This window comes from Myxocyprinus asiaticus, chromosome 32 (genome assembly GCF_019703515.2).
Source record: "Myxocyprinus asiaticus isolate MX2 ecotype Aquarium Trade chromosome 32, UBuf_Myxa_2, whole genome shotgun sequence".
Taxonomy (NCBI): Eukaryota; Metazoa; Chordata; class Actinopteri; order Cypriniformes; family Catostomidae; genus Myxocyprinus; species Myxocyprinus asiaticus.
The window spans coordinates 3,927,296-3,946,371 of NC_059375.1; the positions used below are offsets into that span (position 1 = coordinate 3,927,296).

Below are 19,076 nucleotides of genomic sequence, written 5' to 3' on the forward strand. Positions count from 1 at the left end.
TAATGACCATCGTTATGTTTGGCGGAAAAAGGGTGAGGCTTGGAAGCCAAAGAACACCATCCCAACCGTGAAGCATGGGGGTGGCATCATCATGTTGTGGGGGTGCTTTGCTACAGGAGGGACTGGTACACTTCACAACACTAGTACACTTGGCAGCGTTAGGAAGGAAAATTATGTGGATATATTGAAGCAACATCTCAAGACACCAGCCAGGAAGTTAAAGCTCGGTCACAAATGGGTCTTCCAAATGGACAATGACCCCAAGCGTACCTCCAATGTTGTGGCAAAATGGCTTAAAGACAACAAAGTCAAAGTATTGGAGTTGCCATCACAAAGCCCTGACCTCAATCCGATAGAAAATTTGTAGGCAGAACTGAAAAAGCGTGTGTGAACAAGGTGGCCTACAAACCTGACTCAGTTACACCAGTTCTGTCTGGAGGAATGGGGCAAAATTCCAGCAACTTATTGTGAGAAGCTTGTGGAAGGCTACCCAAAATGTTTGACCCATGTTAAACAATTTAAAAGCAATGTCACCAAATAGTAACAAAGTGTTTGTAAACTACTGACCCACTGGGAATGTGATGAAATAAAAGCTGAAATAAATCATTCTCTACTATTATTCTGACATTTCACATTCTTAAAATAAAGTAGTGATCCTAACTGACATAAGACAGGGAATGTTTTCTAAGATTAAATGTCAGGAATTGTGAAAAACTGAGTTTAAATGTATTTCGCTAAAGCGTATGTAAACTTCTGACTTCAACTGAACATGGTGAGATTTAGGTACATATATTGCATACTTTGATGCTCAGTGCTAAAAAATAAATAAAATGAATAACTTACATGACCAAAACAAAATGGGTTTCGTTTTAAAGCTTACTATGCATAAAGACAATATAACTAACTCTTAACAGGTGCTTTTTAATTTGCTTACAAATGATAAGTATTATGTTTTCATAACTTATGGGATATGATTGTTTACTGTACACCATACTGTCAAACATATGATCAAAACGTACAGATCGTAAAGGTCTTGAGTAGAATACAACAAATATTTTTTTTACGCAGAAATCAAATATATATATATCGAGTAAAAGCCCCAAGAAAAACACAAAAGTTGTAAATGTGACTTTTGGCGCGTTTTCACTTGTAACTTCATGAAATAAACAGAATTTAAAAACAATAGATGTTTCCAAAAATCGAACAAGTCCAAACAAAATGTGACATGAGCACTGATCAGTGGATATGTTGTTTAGATTTTAAAATAGTCTTGGAGAAAATGCAACGCTACATCAGATATCTTTTTATCATCCTGGGGGGTGGTCTCTGGTTATAAAGCGGACCAATCACAGCTGTTGTGGTCTGTGTCGACACAACGCATGGTTACATTTTTGAAGAGGTGAATGTTAGGTTACACCGTAACCACTGTATCTATGCGTAGTTAATTAGTTAACGTGCATTAGTTTGTGGGTATTTTTTGCAAACTATTCCTTTCAAATTATGGAATTAAGCTGCATTATAAATTCATGAATTAATCCACCAATGGGCTGTTCTCACAAAGTGTCTATCTACACTGTCTATTGTTTTTCAGTGTAAACATGGGCTAAACAGACATCTTAGACCATCATGTCTTTAAGCCATGTTTTAAAGATAACGTTTTAAAGATTAAGTCAACCCCTCTGTGGCCCCTGAGTCAATTTGACCCATTGTAGACTTTAATAAAGATTTCCATTAACTTGACTTCAATGTTTCGGCCAGAAATTTGTATTTAAAAATTGTACTGCAGTGTCAAAACATTACCAAAATATAACCAGGGCCATGAACTTTTTGAAAACAATAGAAATCAAAATCAGTAGCGCAAAATAAATACATTGGTAGTCAATGGAATGCCCCCACCATGATAGGAACAAATGTGTTTGTGAAATTATTGATGATAAAACAACTGTTGGAGGGAAAATGTGCAAATTGTAAATGTTGAAACGTGAATTAAAGGGATAGTTCACCCAGAAATGAAAATTCTCATCATTTGTTCACCCTCATGCCATCCAAGAGGTGTACGACTTTCTTTCTTCTGCAGAACACAAATTCAGATTTTTAGAAGAATATTTCAGCTCTGTAGGTCCATACAATGCAAGTGAATGGTGGCCAGAACTTTTAAGGTCCAAAAAGCACATAAAGGCAGTATAAAAGTAATCCACACGAATCAAGTGGTTAAATCCATATCTTCAGAAGCGAAATGATAGGTGTGGGTGAGAAATAGATCAACATTTTAGTCCTTTTATTTATTTTTTTTTTTTACCATAAATCTCCAATTTTATGCAGCCTTGATGTGCTTTTTGGACCTTCAAAGTTCTGGCCAACATTCACTTGCATTGTGAGAACCTACAGAGCTGAGATAGTCTCCTAAAAATCTTTATTTGTGCTCAGAAGAAGAAAGTAAGTCATACATATCTGGGATGGCATGAGGGTGAGTAAATGATGAGAGAATTTTCATTTTTGGGTGAACTATCCCTTTAACGGGCTGGGTCAATTTGACCCGTTAAGTGTTGCAGTGGAACTTTATATTGTCAAGACCATGGGAAGTTATAAAACACAAAAATGTGTCTCGTGAAACCTGCATTCTGTTCCATTTGTTTGAGCAATTTTTGAACACAAAAATGCATGGCCCTTATATTTCTGTCATATTTATTTTTGAACTGTCTGTTAGGTGGAGAGTCTTGTTGACGGCTGCCAGTATGCTGTCAAGCGTTCAGTGCAGCGTTTCCGTGGTGAAGGTGAGCGAGCGAGGAGCATAAAAGAAGCTCGTAATCATGAAGGATTGCGTTCTCACCCTCATGTGCTGGGCTTCATTGCTGCCTGGGAGGAGGCCGGTCACCTGTACATTCAGACTGAACTCTGCTACACCAGTCTGCTGCTACACGCTGAAGAACAGCCTTCACACACTGGTACACACGAAGAGAACCCTCTCATCGATCTGCAACACAAACACAGGATTATATCATTTTCATTAGAAAATTTATCTTTTTGATAATGCAATACTCAAAAGAGTAGCTGTGTTTTTGAATTAAAAAATTATTACTATACAGTGGCAAGAAAAGGTATGTGAACCAATTGGAATTAGCTGGTTTTCTGCATTAATTGGTCATAAAATATGATCTCATCTTCTTCAAACTCACAAGTAAAGACAAACACAATGTGATTAAGATAACAACACACAAACAATCATAATCTTTCATGTCTTTATTGAACACATCCCATTAAACATTCGCAGTGCTGTGTTAAAAGTAAGTGAACCTTTGGATTTAATAACTGGTTGATCCTCCTTTGGCAGCAAAAACCTCAACCAAGTATTTCCAGTAGCTGCAGATTAGACCTGCACAACCTTCAGAAGGAATTTTGGACCATTCTTTCTCCAGGACTGCTTCACATCAGCCATATTCTTAGGATGTCTGGTGTAAACGGCTCTCTTGAGGCCATTCTACAGCATCTGTATTGGGTTAAGGTCTGGTCACTCCAAAAGGTGAATTTTCTTTTTTTGAAGCCATTCTGTAGTGGAATTACTTCAATGTTCATGCTGCATCACCCAACTTCTACTGAGCTTCAGCTGGTGCACAGCCACCCTGACATTATCCTGTTGGATATCTTGATAAACTTGGGAATTAATTTTTCCCTCAATGATGGCAAGCGGTCCAGGCCCCGAAGCAACAAAGCAGCCACAAATCATGATGCTCCCTCCACCGTACTTCACCGTTGGGATGATATTTTCATGTTGGTATGCTGTGCACTTTTTATGCCATACGTTGTTCTCTGTGTTCTTCCCAAACAGTTCAACCTTAGTTTCATCAGTCCACAAAACATTTTCCCTGTAGCATTGTGGAGTGTCAAGGTGGTCTTTGGCAAACTTCAGGCACACAGCAATGGACACCATGCCTGTTTAATGCGAATTGAATTGGATACCTAAGTGTTCCGGTGTATCTATTTGTACCTAACCCTCTGAGGTGTTTCAACTGTCAAAGGTATAGACACTGATCCAATGGCTGCAACAACAAACATACCTGTTGCAACTGTGGGAAGGAGAGCCACGACAAAGAGGGTTGTGAAAAACCACCTATATGTTGTAAATGCTCAGGTGACCACCCAGCTGCATCAAAACAGTGTCCCATGTGGATTAAAGAAAAAGAAATACAGAAGATCAGATGTACTAAGAGAATCAGTTATCTTGAAGCAAAGAAAATGGTGGCTGCTGTCCCTGTGTTTACTCTGAATAAAACCTTCGCCTCTGCTGCAAAAAAAGCTGCGAGAACAATAGATTGCCAGACAGATATTACCTGGATGCACAAAGATAAACCCCAAACTATAAATTATAGTAATACTCCCCCAAAGATGAAGAATACAGGAACTCAGAGCGAAATGCTTCTAAATGACATCCATTCCAATCAAAGCTCAATAACAGAGAACCAAAAAGCAAATAAGAACAATAGAAAGGCAAGCTCTTCACAAGCAAAAGCACCCCAGGACGAAACTTCAAAGACAAACTAGAGATGTGTATATGAAAGAGAGGGAACATCATAGTAGAAGTCCGTCCCCTAAAGGCAAAATCAGACCAACTGTCCCTATTCTTCCTAACAGGTAATGGAGAATGTTATCATCCAATGGAACTGTCGTGGTATCAGGGCTAATTTTACGGAAATACAACGTTTAATTGCAATCACCAATCCTATAGCCATTACCATCAGATTGTACTCTTTTAAAAATTTGAAACATTTTAATACCTTCGGTCCCAATGACAAGCGGGCTTCTGGTGGTACAGCCATTTTAATGAGAAATTATGTGATCCACAGTCATATAAATGTTAAAAGCAACCTACAGGTGACAGCAGTACGACCGACTCTGCAGAAAACCATCACAGCTGTTTCTGACTACATTCCTCCAAACTCAAACTTGACACACACGGACCTAGATCACCTTGTTGCTCAGCCCCCCCTCCCCCCTTTATTCTCATGGGCGATTTTAATAGTCATAAATTTCTGTGGGGCAGCAATCATTGCAATACAAAAGGTAAGAAGATTGAAGATTTTATAGATATATTTTATGCCTTTTAAATAATGGATCAAATACCTACTTACACCCAGGACATAGAACATACTCTGTGATCGACTTAACATTTTGTCAGCCTGGATTGTACTTGGACCTATCATGGAGAGTCTGGCATGACCTCTGTGGTAGTGACCACTTCCCAATCATTGTAACCATCAAAGGAAGTGAGGTAGAAACAAATGTACAAAGATGGCAAATTAAAAAAGCTAATTGGTTTCAGTTTCAAACCCTCTGTTATGAGAGGCTTGCACAGTTTCCAGAAGACAGCCCTGATGCTATGCAGAATTTTACTAAAATGCTTATAGCTATGGCTAATGATACAATCCCAAGAACATCTTTAAATATGAAACGTAGGCGACTTCCATGGTTTGATAATAAATGTAAGGAAACCATAAAAGAGAGGAAGAAAGCTGAAAGGATTTTCTTTAGACACCCATCAGCTGAAAATCTTATCAATCTCAAGATGAGTAGAGCACGAGCAAGAATAATCATAAATGAAGTTAAAAAGGAAAGCTGGAGAAGATTTGTTTCCAACTTGACAAGTACTTCATCAAACCAAATATGGAACTTGATACGGGTAATGAAGGGAAAAAACAATGGCCCTCAAATACAACACATCAAACAGCATGGTACACTCCTGACGTCAAAACAAGAAATTGCAAACATTTTAGCAAGAACTTTCGAAAGAAATTCATCTATTGAGAACTGTCTTCCCGCTTTTCGAATATTTCATGCTCAGCAAGAAAAAGAGATGATTAACTTTGGCTCTAGCAATGCAGAGCCCTACAACCAACCCTTCTCCATGGAAGAGCTACAGCGAGCCATAAAAAAATCCTACGACACAGCTGTTGGACCGGATAAAGTCCACTATCAATTCTTAAATAATCTACCCCACCTCTTTCTGAAAATGCTCCTTAGAATTTTCAACTCTATCTGGATATCCGGAAAAATCCCACCCGCTTGGCATGAAGCAGAAATAATACCCATTCCAAAGCCAGGAAAAGACCATAGTGATCCCATAAATTATCACCCTATGGCCTTAACCAGCTGCTTATGTAAAACAATGGAGAGGATGGTCAATGATCGCCTGGTCTGGGTACTAGAATCTGAACATCACATAAGCAATGCCCAGTGTGGTTTCAGGAAAGGTAGAAGCACTACAGATCATCTTATTTGTCTTGAAAGCTATATTCATGATGCTTTTATTAGAAAGGAGCATGTTGTAGCTGTCTTCTTTGATTTGGAGAAAGCCTACGACACGACGTAGAAACATGGCATTTTAAAGGATCTGTATCGAATGAATTTTAGAGGTCACCTGCCAACCTTCATTGAAGATTTTTTTATCGAACAGACTTTTTAGAGTAAAGATAGCAAACACCTTGTCCAATCTACATAAACAAGAACTTGGAGTACCTCAGGGTAGTATTCTATCAGTAACTCTTTTTAGTATTAAAATAGACAGCATTGCGAAAGTCATTGGTTCTGATGTTCATTGTAGTTTATATGTAGATGATATCTGCATTTGCTACAGAAGCAAGTACATGAATACTATCGAGCGAAAAATCCAACTGAAGATAAACAAAATGCACTCCTGGTCAACTCAGAATGGTTTCAAGTTCACACAAACAAAAACTGTCTGTATGCATTTCTGTCAGCTCTGTTTGTTGCACAATGAACCAGAGCTGTTTAGGGACAGATTCCTTGGTATCAACTTTGATAGCAAGATGTATTTTATCCCTCATATTAAATTATTGAAAAAGAAATGTTTTAAAGCTATGAACATTTTAAAGGTTTTATCCAAAACCAAAGTGGGAGCAGACAGTTCAACTCTTATGAATCTGTACAGAACCTTGATTTGCTCAAGCTGGACAATGGAAGCATCATTTATGGAACAGCCAGGAGATCATATATACGACTTCTAGATACTGTTCACCACCAAGGTATTCGACTGGCCTTAGGAGCATACAGAACATCACCAATTCAAAGTTTATATGTGGAAGCCAATGAACCTTCCTTGGAAATCAGACGCCTAAAGCTGACCCTACAATATGCAATCAAACTGAAAACAAATAAAGAAAATCCAGCCTATCCAGTAGTTTTTTCAACTCAACATTCAATACTATATGAAAGAAAACCAAGTCACATTCGTCCATTTGGCCTATGTGTAAAAACCCATCTGGAGAATCTGAAAGTGGATCTAAACATTCTGGAGCAGACACATTTTTGCAAAATCCCCCATGGGATCTCAAAAAGCCCAAAATCCATCTGGATTTAACGAGTAACCAAAAACTCATCCGAATGAATTTTACCAACAATTCCTGGATATAAGAGCAGTGTTCCCACAACATATCCCAATATGTACAGATCGATCCAAATCTGGAAATCAAGTGGCAGCAGTCTTTGCAACAAGTCAACTGTGTTAAGGCATCCGCATCCCCAACCAAAATTCAGTTTTTACTGCAGAGGCAAATGCTTTATTAATAGCACTGAAGTTCATTGAGACTGTTCCACAGAAATCCTTTTTAATGATAACTGATTCTAAATCTTGTCAGGAAGAATTGGAGTCTATAAGATCCGATCACCCAACAATCGTGAAGATTTTAAACAAAGTGTCATCTCTGGAATCAAAGAATTTTAGTATTATTTTCTGCTGGGTACCTGGCCACTCAGGAATCTCTGGAAATGAACAAGCAGATAGAGCTGCCAAAGAAGCAGTATCCTCAGAACCAGTAAAATGCTCTATTCCATTCACAGACCTAAAACCAATATTAAACGTATACACTAAAAACAGATGGCAGTCAGAAAGGGATCAATGTTTAACCAACAAATTACAGGAAATAAATCCTGTTGTTGGGACAAGACACGTATTCCCTTTTAATAATCGTTGGGATCAAGTCACTTGCACTCGATGCCGGATAGGACACGCAAGGCTCACACACCAATTTTTACTATCTGGAGAAAATTCACCAAAGTGCCCATCCTGTCAGAGCCCACTATCCATTAAACATGTCTTACTGGACTGTAACACTTCTACACACTTGAGGTACCTGTATTATTCTGCTGACACTTTTGAAAAGGTTTTTAACCAAGTAAATCCAAATTTAGTTTTAAGGTTTTTAGAAAAAAACACCTTTTTTTTAATTTTACTCTTGAATAACTAAACTGGCTCTCGCCATGAATATAGCCATAGAAGCTGGCAAGGCGTTAAAAAAGGAAAGAAAGATCTGTAGTGTATTACACTTCCTCAAAACACACATGAGGCTGATGATACAGTGTATTCAGTGGTCTCGGAGTGGTTTTCTTTGCTCAATGACCATGAATTCCACCTCATGCTCTGATCTCAGGATGTTCTTTATGCCCATTCATTTATTTGCTAAGCAGCTGTGTAATAAGGATAATGTTGGGGTCCTGATCACCTTGTCTGGGTTTAGTTGTTTTTTGTCCTTGCCACAGTCAGCTTGCTCATTGGGGGCTTTACGGCATGAAACTATGTTTACATGCACACAATACCCTGATAACTACCAAAAATCAGCTTATTCAAAAACGCTGATAACGCAAGAAAACTGCGTGAAATCATGAGTGTATACTCGCAACACTTGCGCACATTGAATAAGCTGGTAATAATGTTGGTGAAGGTGTTAATGTGAAAAGTGAAATTGGGGTAATGGCCAACAATCAGCAAAGGGCTTTTTTTAATTTGCTCAAGACATACAATCCCAGCTTGCAGATGTTCATTAAAGAAGATGAGAGTGTGTTTTGTTTTGTGTCAGGTGAGGCGTGTGCCTGGACATACCTGTGCGACATGCTCTCAGCACTCGAGCACCTGCACACTCAAGGGTTTGCCCACCTGGACATCAAACCAGCAAACGTTTTCCTCACCAAGTCTGGGCGCCTCAAACTTGGAGACTTTGGCTTGTTGCTCAAGCTTTCCACAGATGCCCAAACACGAGGGATAGAGATAGAGAAAGAAACGGGGAGAGAGCAGGAGGATTTACAGGAAGGAGACCCCAGATACATGGCCCCAGAGCTGCTCAGAGGAGAGTATGGGTCAGCCGCAGACATCTTCAGGTTAGTCAAAGCTAGACTTGATTGTCATGTCAAATGTACGTTACGCCACTGAATCAGATGAATAGATTTCTTTTTGTTGTCTGTTAGTTTGGGAGTGTCTATTCTGGAGTTGGCCTGTAACATTGAGGTTCCTAAAGGAGGAGACGGATGGCAGCAGCTCAGACAGGGACACTTACCAGCTGAATTCACCAATGGTACAGTACAATCACAACTTAAGTATTTTTAACCTTACAATATTCAGTATATATCTCAATATGTATGTATTTGCTCTGAAACTGCTAAAAGTTTGAAGAATGAAAAGCAAGTAAATTACACTCAAAATTTTGTAAATTACTAAATGAATGCCGTATAACACAGCATAGTAATATTTAAGGGATAATATCAAGTCATTATTATATACATTATTATTACTATTATTATATCATTATGGCAAACTAAACCCAGACAAGGTGATCAAGACCCAGACATTATCCTTATTACACAGCTGCTTAGCAAATAAATAAATAGTAGGGATGAGACGATAAAGTTACACAGGAGTCATTCGAGGACAAAAATGTCCACGTCAAAAAACTGCCATAACAATATTGTATATTAATATTATTTTCCACTGTCAATGAGTAAAAAAATGTTAACCAACATCATAACTACAAAATATTCATTAATTTTCAGGATTTTAAACCTTTAAATGTCAGTTGTTTACATAATGCCACTGTTGTTTTTTACACAAATTTCTCAATACATGCATAAAAAAAAACACACTGACATCCGTACCAACACACCCACACAATTTTAGCTGCATCATTTATTCAATTGGCCTGCAGTGCTCTATAATACAGCAAACAGAAAATAGGAAAAAAGCATATATTTGCTCCATAGGCTAAACATGAGACAAATGGCGCCATCTGGTGGAAAATATAAAAAATGTACATTTTGAAGCCAGGGATCCGGAATGAAAGCATAATATCATAGAATTCATGATTTTATGCTTTAATGGTACTGAGATCAAGTATTGCCGTTGTAATGGGTTTCAATGAGGACATTTTTGTCCTGAAGGTCCTGAGTGTAACTATTTTGTTTACACAGTGTATTATAGATGTATTTTAGGAACTGAGGTTGAAATATCAAAATTCCCCCAAAAATACACACCTTTGGCAAAATTTATGCCGTTGGCATTAACACAGACAAAATGATCGAAAAAACAAAAATGAAAAAGATAAAAATGTCCTGAAGGACTCACAAGGGTTCATACACAATATAAATGCTCAGTTTAAATAATAAGAATTGCGCATATACCTTTCTCTATCCACAATATTCCAAAGTCCCATGACGCTTTGCGGGCGATGTGGGCAGAACTTCCAGTTAAGCACACACAATCGTTATGTTATGTACTAAAGCAGCATTAAAAATGACGGAAACTTCAGAACAAATGATCACAGAATTATAGCGAGGCAATATTGTTCTTCCCCACCTATCTGTTAATGATTATGGGTTTCACAAATAGAAGCATTTTAGTTATTATGTTGAGTCTTTATCCATCGATGGAAGAACCTGAGCAGACTAACCTGAAAAATTATGCAGCCTATTACCGCCTTCACATCTGTAAATTTGGACATGTTTTGAGAACTGTAGATAATTATGTTTATTTTAAAGCATGCACTGAGTCTAGTCAGAACCTGAAGAGGTTGTTGTACTGAGATTATGTACTTACTGCAGATACAGGGGAGGTCCAGACAGCAGGATGCTCGTGTATTACAGGACTCAGGCGATGATACATGATCAGGTCATGCTGCCGTTTTTCGGATAAAATACAATTATTTTGCAGGAGATGAATGTGTAGTAAACTCAATCTAGCTTTTTACTTGTTAGTTTACATACATAATCTCCGTATCTAAATGCAATAACCTACATGAAATGTTTAGTGTTGACTGAACAACTGATCCTGTTGGTAGATTGAATTTATTATTCTTGTGTAGGAAAAAACAATGTCTTAACAGCCACACAATAAACTGAAAAGAACTACATGCAATAAAAATAAACAAATTTATTTGGATATACATTATAAACATTGTACACAAAAGTTCAATGTTCTCTGTAAAGCTACTATTAAAAGCACTAGCTTTACAAATAAATGTAATTGATACTGAATTAATGTCCACACTGTTTTCCAAATCACCTTTTCCTCTTAAGGGAAGACATGCACATTCTGCAAGACAATCAAAAGAAAGTGAATTGCAGGCAGGAAAGAGGAAAATCATAATACAATTCATTTCAAACATGATAAAACTTCTCACTACTGTACATGTCTCATCTAATAATTATGGTCTTCCACTGTAGAATTTATTCATTTAGCATCACAGCATGAAAACAGTTGAAAACATTGTCACTACTCACAGACAGTTCAGTAAAAACACAGTTCCTTTTTTATACTCAGTAATAATGCCATTTCAAAACATGTGAAGCATTCACAAAGGCCAGTGCTGAATAGAAATGAACAAACTCTCAAAATGTCTACTGAACTTTCAGCACATGAACACACCTGTTAACACAATAATGCTATCGTTTGTGTAATTCATTGCGCTCCGTTTCTGGACGTCTATTGCAACCGGACCGTAACGGTGGATAATATAAGTAATCCCCGCTGTTGACTTCTTGTCAATAAAGTGAAAATAGCACACAAACGAATTATTCCAAAGCTTTTTCAAACAGATGTTCCTAAGTCAATCGTTCTGTAGGCAGCCACTGGAAGAAGCAGCATCTGGGACTGGAGCGCTGTGCTTTGTGAGTGATTTCTGATCATAACATGCTGTTTTAGACAAAACTTTAGTGTCGCTTGATTATTAGGATAACCATTAACTGCACACATTGTCTGGGAAATTTTAAAGAGCAAGAGTCTAACCGCATGATACTCAAGCAAGCAAAGACCGGCTACCCACAAAACGCCAACCAATTGCACTTCTGCTAGCCAACCGGAAATTCCACCCACCCTGAGAAATATAGTGGACTTGCTGAGAATATTGTGGATAAGAAAAGATCACAAACAAATAAGGTTTCAGAAATATTGGGGTACATTCAGGTTGATCAGGTTAAAAACAAGCAATAGAACTGAACAAAACCTGTCCTGAAAAAAGTATGTGAAAGTGTCCATTTATATTTTAATTTGTTTGTCAGCATTCTTATAATCAAAATGTAACTTTGTAAAAATACAACATTTTTACATTCTATTAATTAAAGGTGCAGGTTGTAAGATTCAGAAACCCTTGTTATTAATGATACCTGTGGCTGTTAAGTGAACTGCAGCCAGCTACCTGTTGCTCGTGTTCGCACTCTTGCACACACTCCATAGGGACGCGAGCGAGCGAGCATCGTCCAAAGCAATGACGTAACGCACAAAGAGACTGAACGTGATTCACCGGCTTTCACTTTGAGACTGTATATTATATTTGACTCTCCAGTGCTGGAACAGGGCTAAAACAAAGTGTGGATATAGGTCTGACTATGCGAGACTGTAGTTTGAAGTAATCACTTTTCTTTGCATGATACATTGACTGCATTTATACAATAGCCTATGTCGGCGTTAGCTAGCTAGCCAGCTTTATCAATAGCTGTTAGCTAAATTTGGTGGATGATGACAGTAGCTGTTTCTAAAATAGACTGTACATTATAAATATGTTGACACAATTCAGTATTTATGTGAATCCATCACAACTGTCATTTTGATATATCGATGTGCTATTGTTTTATAATAATAGAATGTATATATTTTCTGTATAACCAAGTCACGTTACACTAATGAATGGAGTCTTTTTGCATTATCTTGAACATTTTATAGCATTCATTTCATGTGTTATTGTAGTTTAGCTAAAATTACACAGATCAATCCTTATGGCACTATATTTCACATGCTTTGCAGTTATGTAAGCTTACCTGTCCAATAAGAAGAATGCCAATTCAGGGTCGGTTTTGATCCCCAAAAAAGAAAGAAGGTCTCTCCAGGAATCAAATGTCCTGCCGATGTTCACTCTAGTTTTCGCTCAACCACGATCATGTTCCCGCTTAGCCAGATGGGATTCAGTAGATATATAATTTTTTTTTTTTTTTTTGGGCTTAGTGTTTGTGTAGGAGTCGGTGTTGTGCTGGGAGCCAGCCGTTTTCTGGATTCCATCTCCAAGATAACGTTACCTAGTGTTGCAGATTGTTTGTTGTCGCTGTTGAATAGCAGAAGAGAAGAACTGAGGCAAGGCTCTTGGGAGCGCGCATAAACCTCACATCCTTTGGATTTTCCCGGCAAAACCGACCTGCTCCCATCGCATGAAAATCAGTCTGCAGGCTTTAATAGGCAACCTAGGAAGTCCGGGAAGGGCTCATTTCTTTTAAGTTGCATTACAAGCCATTCACACATTGGCAAAAAAAAGGCAAATATTACATGAAAATTGTTGCATACTGCACCTTTAATATTATATCATGAAATGGTTTATATAATAATGATATGAGCTATTTGAAATAATGTGTACAAAAAAGGTTACTGTCACTTTAAGAGTTCAGCGAGCGGTTCACAGTGTTCCGGTTCAGCGAACATCAACGAGAATCTCTGTTTCTTTAGCACATACTTTAGCGTGAGATTAAAATGAATTTTAAAATAAAATTAAAATGAAATGAATAAATTTTTTTTATCTGACTGTAAAGAACAGAAAGGATATTAAGACACATTATTCAATGAAAGTGGAGTCGCCTCATCTTTGATGGACACACATTACACGGAGGAAACAAACCGCTTTAATCTCAAGCACTTTTCATCAAAACAAGGCGATTTTACAGGTATTCCAGTACGTGCATTACTAAAAGCTAAATTCAAGCGCTTCAAGGACCTTGTGAACCCTGTAAACAGTGTAGAAAAAAGTGCAGTAATATATCGAAATTCGATATATCGTCTCATGCTTAATAAATCGACATAGAATATTGATCGGAGTTAAAATTATTGTATTATTTGAGAAGAGAGTGTGTGGAGTGAAACGAGAGATGTAACTAGCACAACGATGTTAGAATCATGATACAAACCTATTTGACTGCAGAATACCATGATTCACAAATCAACATCAAGTATACCACTAAGCCGTGGAATAAGTAGTAATAAACAGTCATATTTACAGGGCTCCAGACTGCGACTGAAATGGTCGCAAATGCGACCAAAAATTATTTATTGCGATTATCATTTAAAATCTAGTCGCCATTGGCGACAGTCAGGTTGTGTGCATTCATATGCGGTTTCAGCAGATATCATCTTGTGAGTTATTGAATACATTTATAGAGCGCACACCATCAGTGTGTCTCGCGCTGCTTTTCATCCGGTCTGTTGTGGTGACGAGCTCGCTGCACCGCACGCAACAACAACAAACCAAGCACGAGACGGTGGTAACCAAATGATTCTTTTGAACCTGATCTTTTTCATGAATCCCCTGAAAAGAACAGAGGGTTTGAACTCAGGAGCTTAGGTTAGCAGTTTGAATCAGATTCACTTTTTCAGCGAATCAGCCGTCAGTGAGCTCACAACTGGGAGTGCAGATATTTCAAAATAAGAGTCCCATGTGTATTTCGGGCTTTTTTACAATTAAAAGTCCCTTATTGTGTACCATTATTTTTCTACTGGTAATTATATATTGGGATTGGAGTAGCACAATAAACTGCATCTGGGATTTCATTCAATTTGCACTCTTGTAGTCTCTGTGTCTGTGCCATGTGATAAGAGTAAAAGACTAAGGCAAAATTGTGAAACAATTTATATACTGTGTGTGTTTATGTATGTGTATGTGTGTGTGTTTATATATATATATATATATATATATATATATATATATATATATATATATATATATATATATAATACACACACATGCACACACACACACATGCACACACACACACATATATGTATATACAGTTAAAGTCAGAAGTTTACATACCCTTTAGCCAAATACATTTAAACTCAGTTTTTCACAATTCCTGACATTTCATCATAGAAAACATTCCCTGTCTTTGGTCAGTTAGGATCACTACTTTACAGTTGTGCTCAAAAGTTTGCACACCCTTGGGGAATTGGTAATATATGTACCATTTTTAAAGAAAACATGAGTGAGCAGGCAAAACACATTTCTTTTATTTCTTATGGGATTCATATTCAACTGTAGGTTATAAAAGAATGGCACAATCATAAAACAAAACATGGCAACAAAGAAAAAAATGAAATGACACCTGTTCAAAAGTCTGCATACCCTTAGTTCTTAATACTGTGTATTGCCCCCTTTAGCATCAATGACAGCGTGCAGTCTTTTGTAATAGTTGTCTATGAGGCCCCAAATTCTTGCAGGTGGTATAGTTGCCCATTCGTCTTGGCAAATGCCTCCAGGTCATGCAAAGTCTTTGGTCGTCTTGCATGAACCAAACGTTTGAGATCTCCCCAGAGTGGCTCGATGATATTAAGGTCAGGAGACTGTGATGGCCACTCCAGAACCTTCACCTTTTTCTGCTGTAACCACTGGAGGGTCAACTTGGCCTTGTGCTTAGGGTCATTGTCGTGCTGGAAAGCCCAAGAGCGTCCCATGCGCAGCTTTCGTGCAGAAGAATGCAAATTGTCTGCCAGTATTTTCTGATAACATGCTGCATTCATCTTGCTATCAATTTTCACAAGATTCCCCGTGCCTTTAGAGCTCACACTCCCCCAAAACATCAGTGAGCCACCACATGCTTCACAGTGGGGATGGTATTCTTTTCACGATAGGCCTTGTTGACCCCTCTCCAAACATAGCGCTTATGGTTGTGACCATAAAGCTCTATTTTGGTCTCGTCACTCCAAATTACAGTGTGCCAGAATCTGAGGCGTGTCAAGGTGTTGTCGGGCATATTGTAACCGGGATTTTTTGTGGCATTGCCGCAGTAAAGGCTTCTTTCTGGCAACTCGACCATGCAGCTCATTTTTGTTCAAGTATCGTCGTATTGTGCTCCTTGAAACAACCACACCATCTTTTTCCAGAGCAGCCTGTATTTCTCCTGAGGTTACCTGTGGGTTTTTCTTTGTATCCCGAACAATTCTTCTGGCAGTTGTGGCTGAAATCTTTCTTGGTCTACCTGAACTTGGCTTGGTATCAAGAGATCCCCGAATTGTCCACTTCTTAATAAGTGATTGAACAGTACTGACTGGCATTTTCAAGGCTTTGGATATCTTTTAATATCCTTTTTATATCTTTATAAAGTTCCATTACCTTGTTACGCAGGTCTTTTGACAGTTCTTTTCTGCTCCCCATGGCTCAATATCTAGCCTGCTCAATGCATCAAGGTGTGGAAATTAACCTTTAATTGCCATTTAAATGTAAACTTGTATGTAAACTTTTGATCAGGGCCATTTGGGTGATTTCTGTTATCATTATGATTTAAAAAGGAGCCAAACAACTATGTGATAATAAATGGCTTCATATGATCACTATCCTTAAATAATTTTTTGCATGATCAGTCATATTTTCAAAATCAATGCCAAAATTTAACAGTTTCTGCCAGGGTATGCAAACTTTTGAGCACAACTATATTTTAAGAACATGTCAGAATAATAGTAGAGAGAATTATTTATTTAAGCTTTTATTTCTTTCATCACATTCCCAGTGGGTAAGAAGTTTACATACACTTTGTTAGTATTTGGTAGCATTGCCATTTAAATAGTTTAACTTCAAGAGTTTTGGGTAGCCTTCCACAAGCTTCTCACAATAAGTTGCTGGAATTTTGGCCCATTCCTCCAAACAGAACTGGTGTAACTGAGTCAGGTTTGAAGACCTCCTTGCTTGCACATGCTTTTTCAGTTCTGCCTACAAATTTTCTATCGGACTGAGGTCAGGGCTTTGTAATGGCCACTCCAATACCTTGACTTTGTTGTCCTTAAGCCATTTTGTCACAACTTTGGAGGTATGCTTGAGGTCATTGTCCATTTGGAAGACCCATTTGCGGCCAAGCTTTAACTTCTTGGCTGATGTCTTGAGATGTTGCTTCAATATATCCACATAATTTTCCTTCCTCATGATGCCATCTATGTTGTGAAGTGCACCAGTCCCTCCTGCAGCAAAGCACCCCAACAACATGATGCTGCTACACCCGTGCTTCACGGTTGGGATGGTGTTCTTTGGCTTGCAAGCCTCACCCTTTTTCCTCCAAACATAATGATGGTTACTATGGCCAAACAATAAAAGTTTTGTTTCATCAGACCAGAGGACATTTCTCCAAAAAGTAAGATCCTTGTCCCCACGTGCACTTCCAAACTGTAGTCTGGCTTTTTTTATTTTTATGGCGGTTTTGGAGCATTGGGTTCTTCCTTGCTGAGCAGCCTTTGAGGTTATGTCAATATAGGACTCGTTTTACTGTGGATATACATACTTGTCTACCTGTTTCATTCAGCATATTCACAAGGTCTTTTGCTGTTGTTCTGGGATTGATTTGCACTTTTCGCACCAAACTACGTTCATCTCTAGGATACAAAATGCATCTCTTTCCTGAGCGGTATGATGGCTACGTGGCCCCGTGGTGTTTATACTTGGGTACTGTTGTTTGTACAGATGAAAGTGGTACCTTCAGGCATTTGGAAATTGCTCCCAAGGATGAACCAGACTTGTGGATGTCCACAACTTTTTTTCTTAGGTCTTGGCGGATTTCTTTTGATTTTCCCATGATGTCAAGCAAAGTGACACTGTGTTTGAAGGTAGGCCTTAAAATACATCCACATGTACATCTCCAATTCAGTACACCTCCAATCAGAAGCTAATTGGCTAATTGTCTAAAGGCTTGACATCATTTTCTGGAATTTTCCAAGCTGCTTAAAGGCACAGTTAACTTAGTGTATGTAAACTTCTGACCCACTGGAATTGTGATATAGTCAATTAAAAGTGAAATAATCTGTCTGTAAAGAATTATTGGAAAAATTACACATGTCATTCACAAAGATGATGTCCTAAATGACTTGCCAAAACTATAGTTTGCTAATATTAAATCTGTGGAGTGGTTAAAAAAATGAGTTTTAATGACTTCAACCTAAGTGTATGTAAACTTCTGACTTCAATTGTATTTGTGTGTGTGTGTGTGTGTGTGTGTGTATGTGTGTATATATATATATATATATATATATATATATATATATATATATATATATATATATATATATATATATATATTGTGGCGGAATTATCTGCCCCTCCCTCTCGTCATCATCGCCCCGCCTCACGACGGGAGGTGGGCAGGAGAGCGAGAAGAGGTGCATAATTAATAAGCCTTGTTCTGACAGTGGTGGATGAAGCACACCTGATGTGAATAATGCTTCATGCTCCACTGTCTTTAAAATGTAGAACGCACCTCTTCTTGGGGAGCTGGCTTCAAATCTCCAGGTGTGCACACACTGGCATCCTCGCACACTCAGGACCAGAGCTGGGAGGGTTCGGACGAGTTGGATGCGCCGCCGGACCCGCTCCTTGGACCCCCGGTACGAGTTAATTGTGTTGCCGGGGGAGAACAGCACACGTCGTGGCCGACAGGCTAGAGGCTGGGCCGCCTTCCCCTCTCACCTATATATAAGATCAAGCTTTTGACACTTAGGACAATTGAGGGACTTGTACACAACTATTACACAAGGTGCAAACATTCATTGATGCTCAAGAAGGCAACACACTACTATATGCATACTATACTTTATGTAATTATCTGTTATGTAGATTGTGAAGAGCAGTATTAAATAAAAAAAATCGTTCATCTCTTATATTTGTATAAATTATGAAAGGGGTGCAAACATTTATGAGACAAAAGGGAATGCAAACTTGTCTTCTCAACTATGTACCGTATACTGTTTATTAAACCTCAGATTAATGGGTTATCAGCTGTCTTTTCTTCTG

General features: G+C 38.2%; 1 protein-coding gene across 1 annotated transcript in view; it reads left to right on the forward strand.

Annotated features, from left to right (window-relative positions):
* The window catches only part of LOC127423001 (membrane-associated tyrosine- and threonine-specific cdc2-inhibitory kinase-like), a 36,526-nt gene that overhangs the window by 5,902 nt on the left and 11,548 nt on the right, over nt 1-19,076 (forward strand). Inside the window, exons 3-5 of the mRNA XM_051666965.1 lie at nt 2,708-2,945; nt 8,868-9,165; nt 9,253-9,359. Of these exons, the coding sequence (XP_051522925.1) occupies nt 2,708-2,945; nt 8,868-9,165; nt 9,253-9,359 (643 nt within the window). The remainder of the gene's footprint in view (nt 1-2,707; nt 2,946-8,867; nt 9,166-9,252; nt 9,360-19,076) is intronic.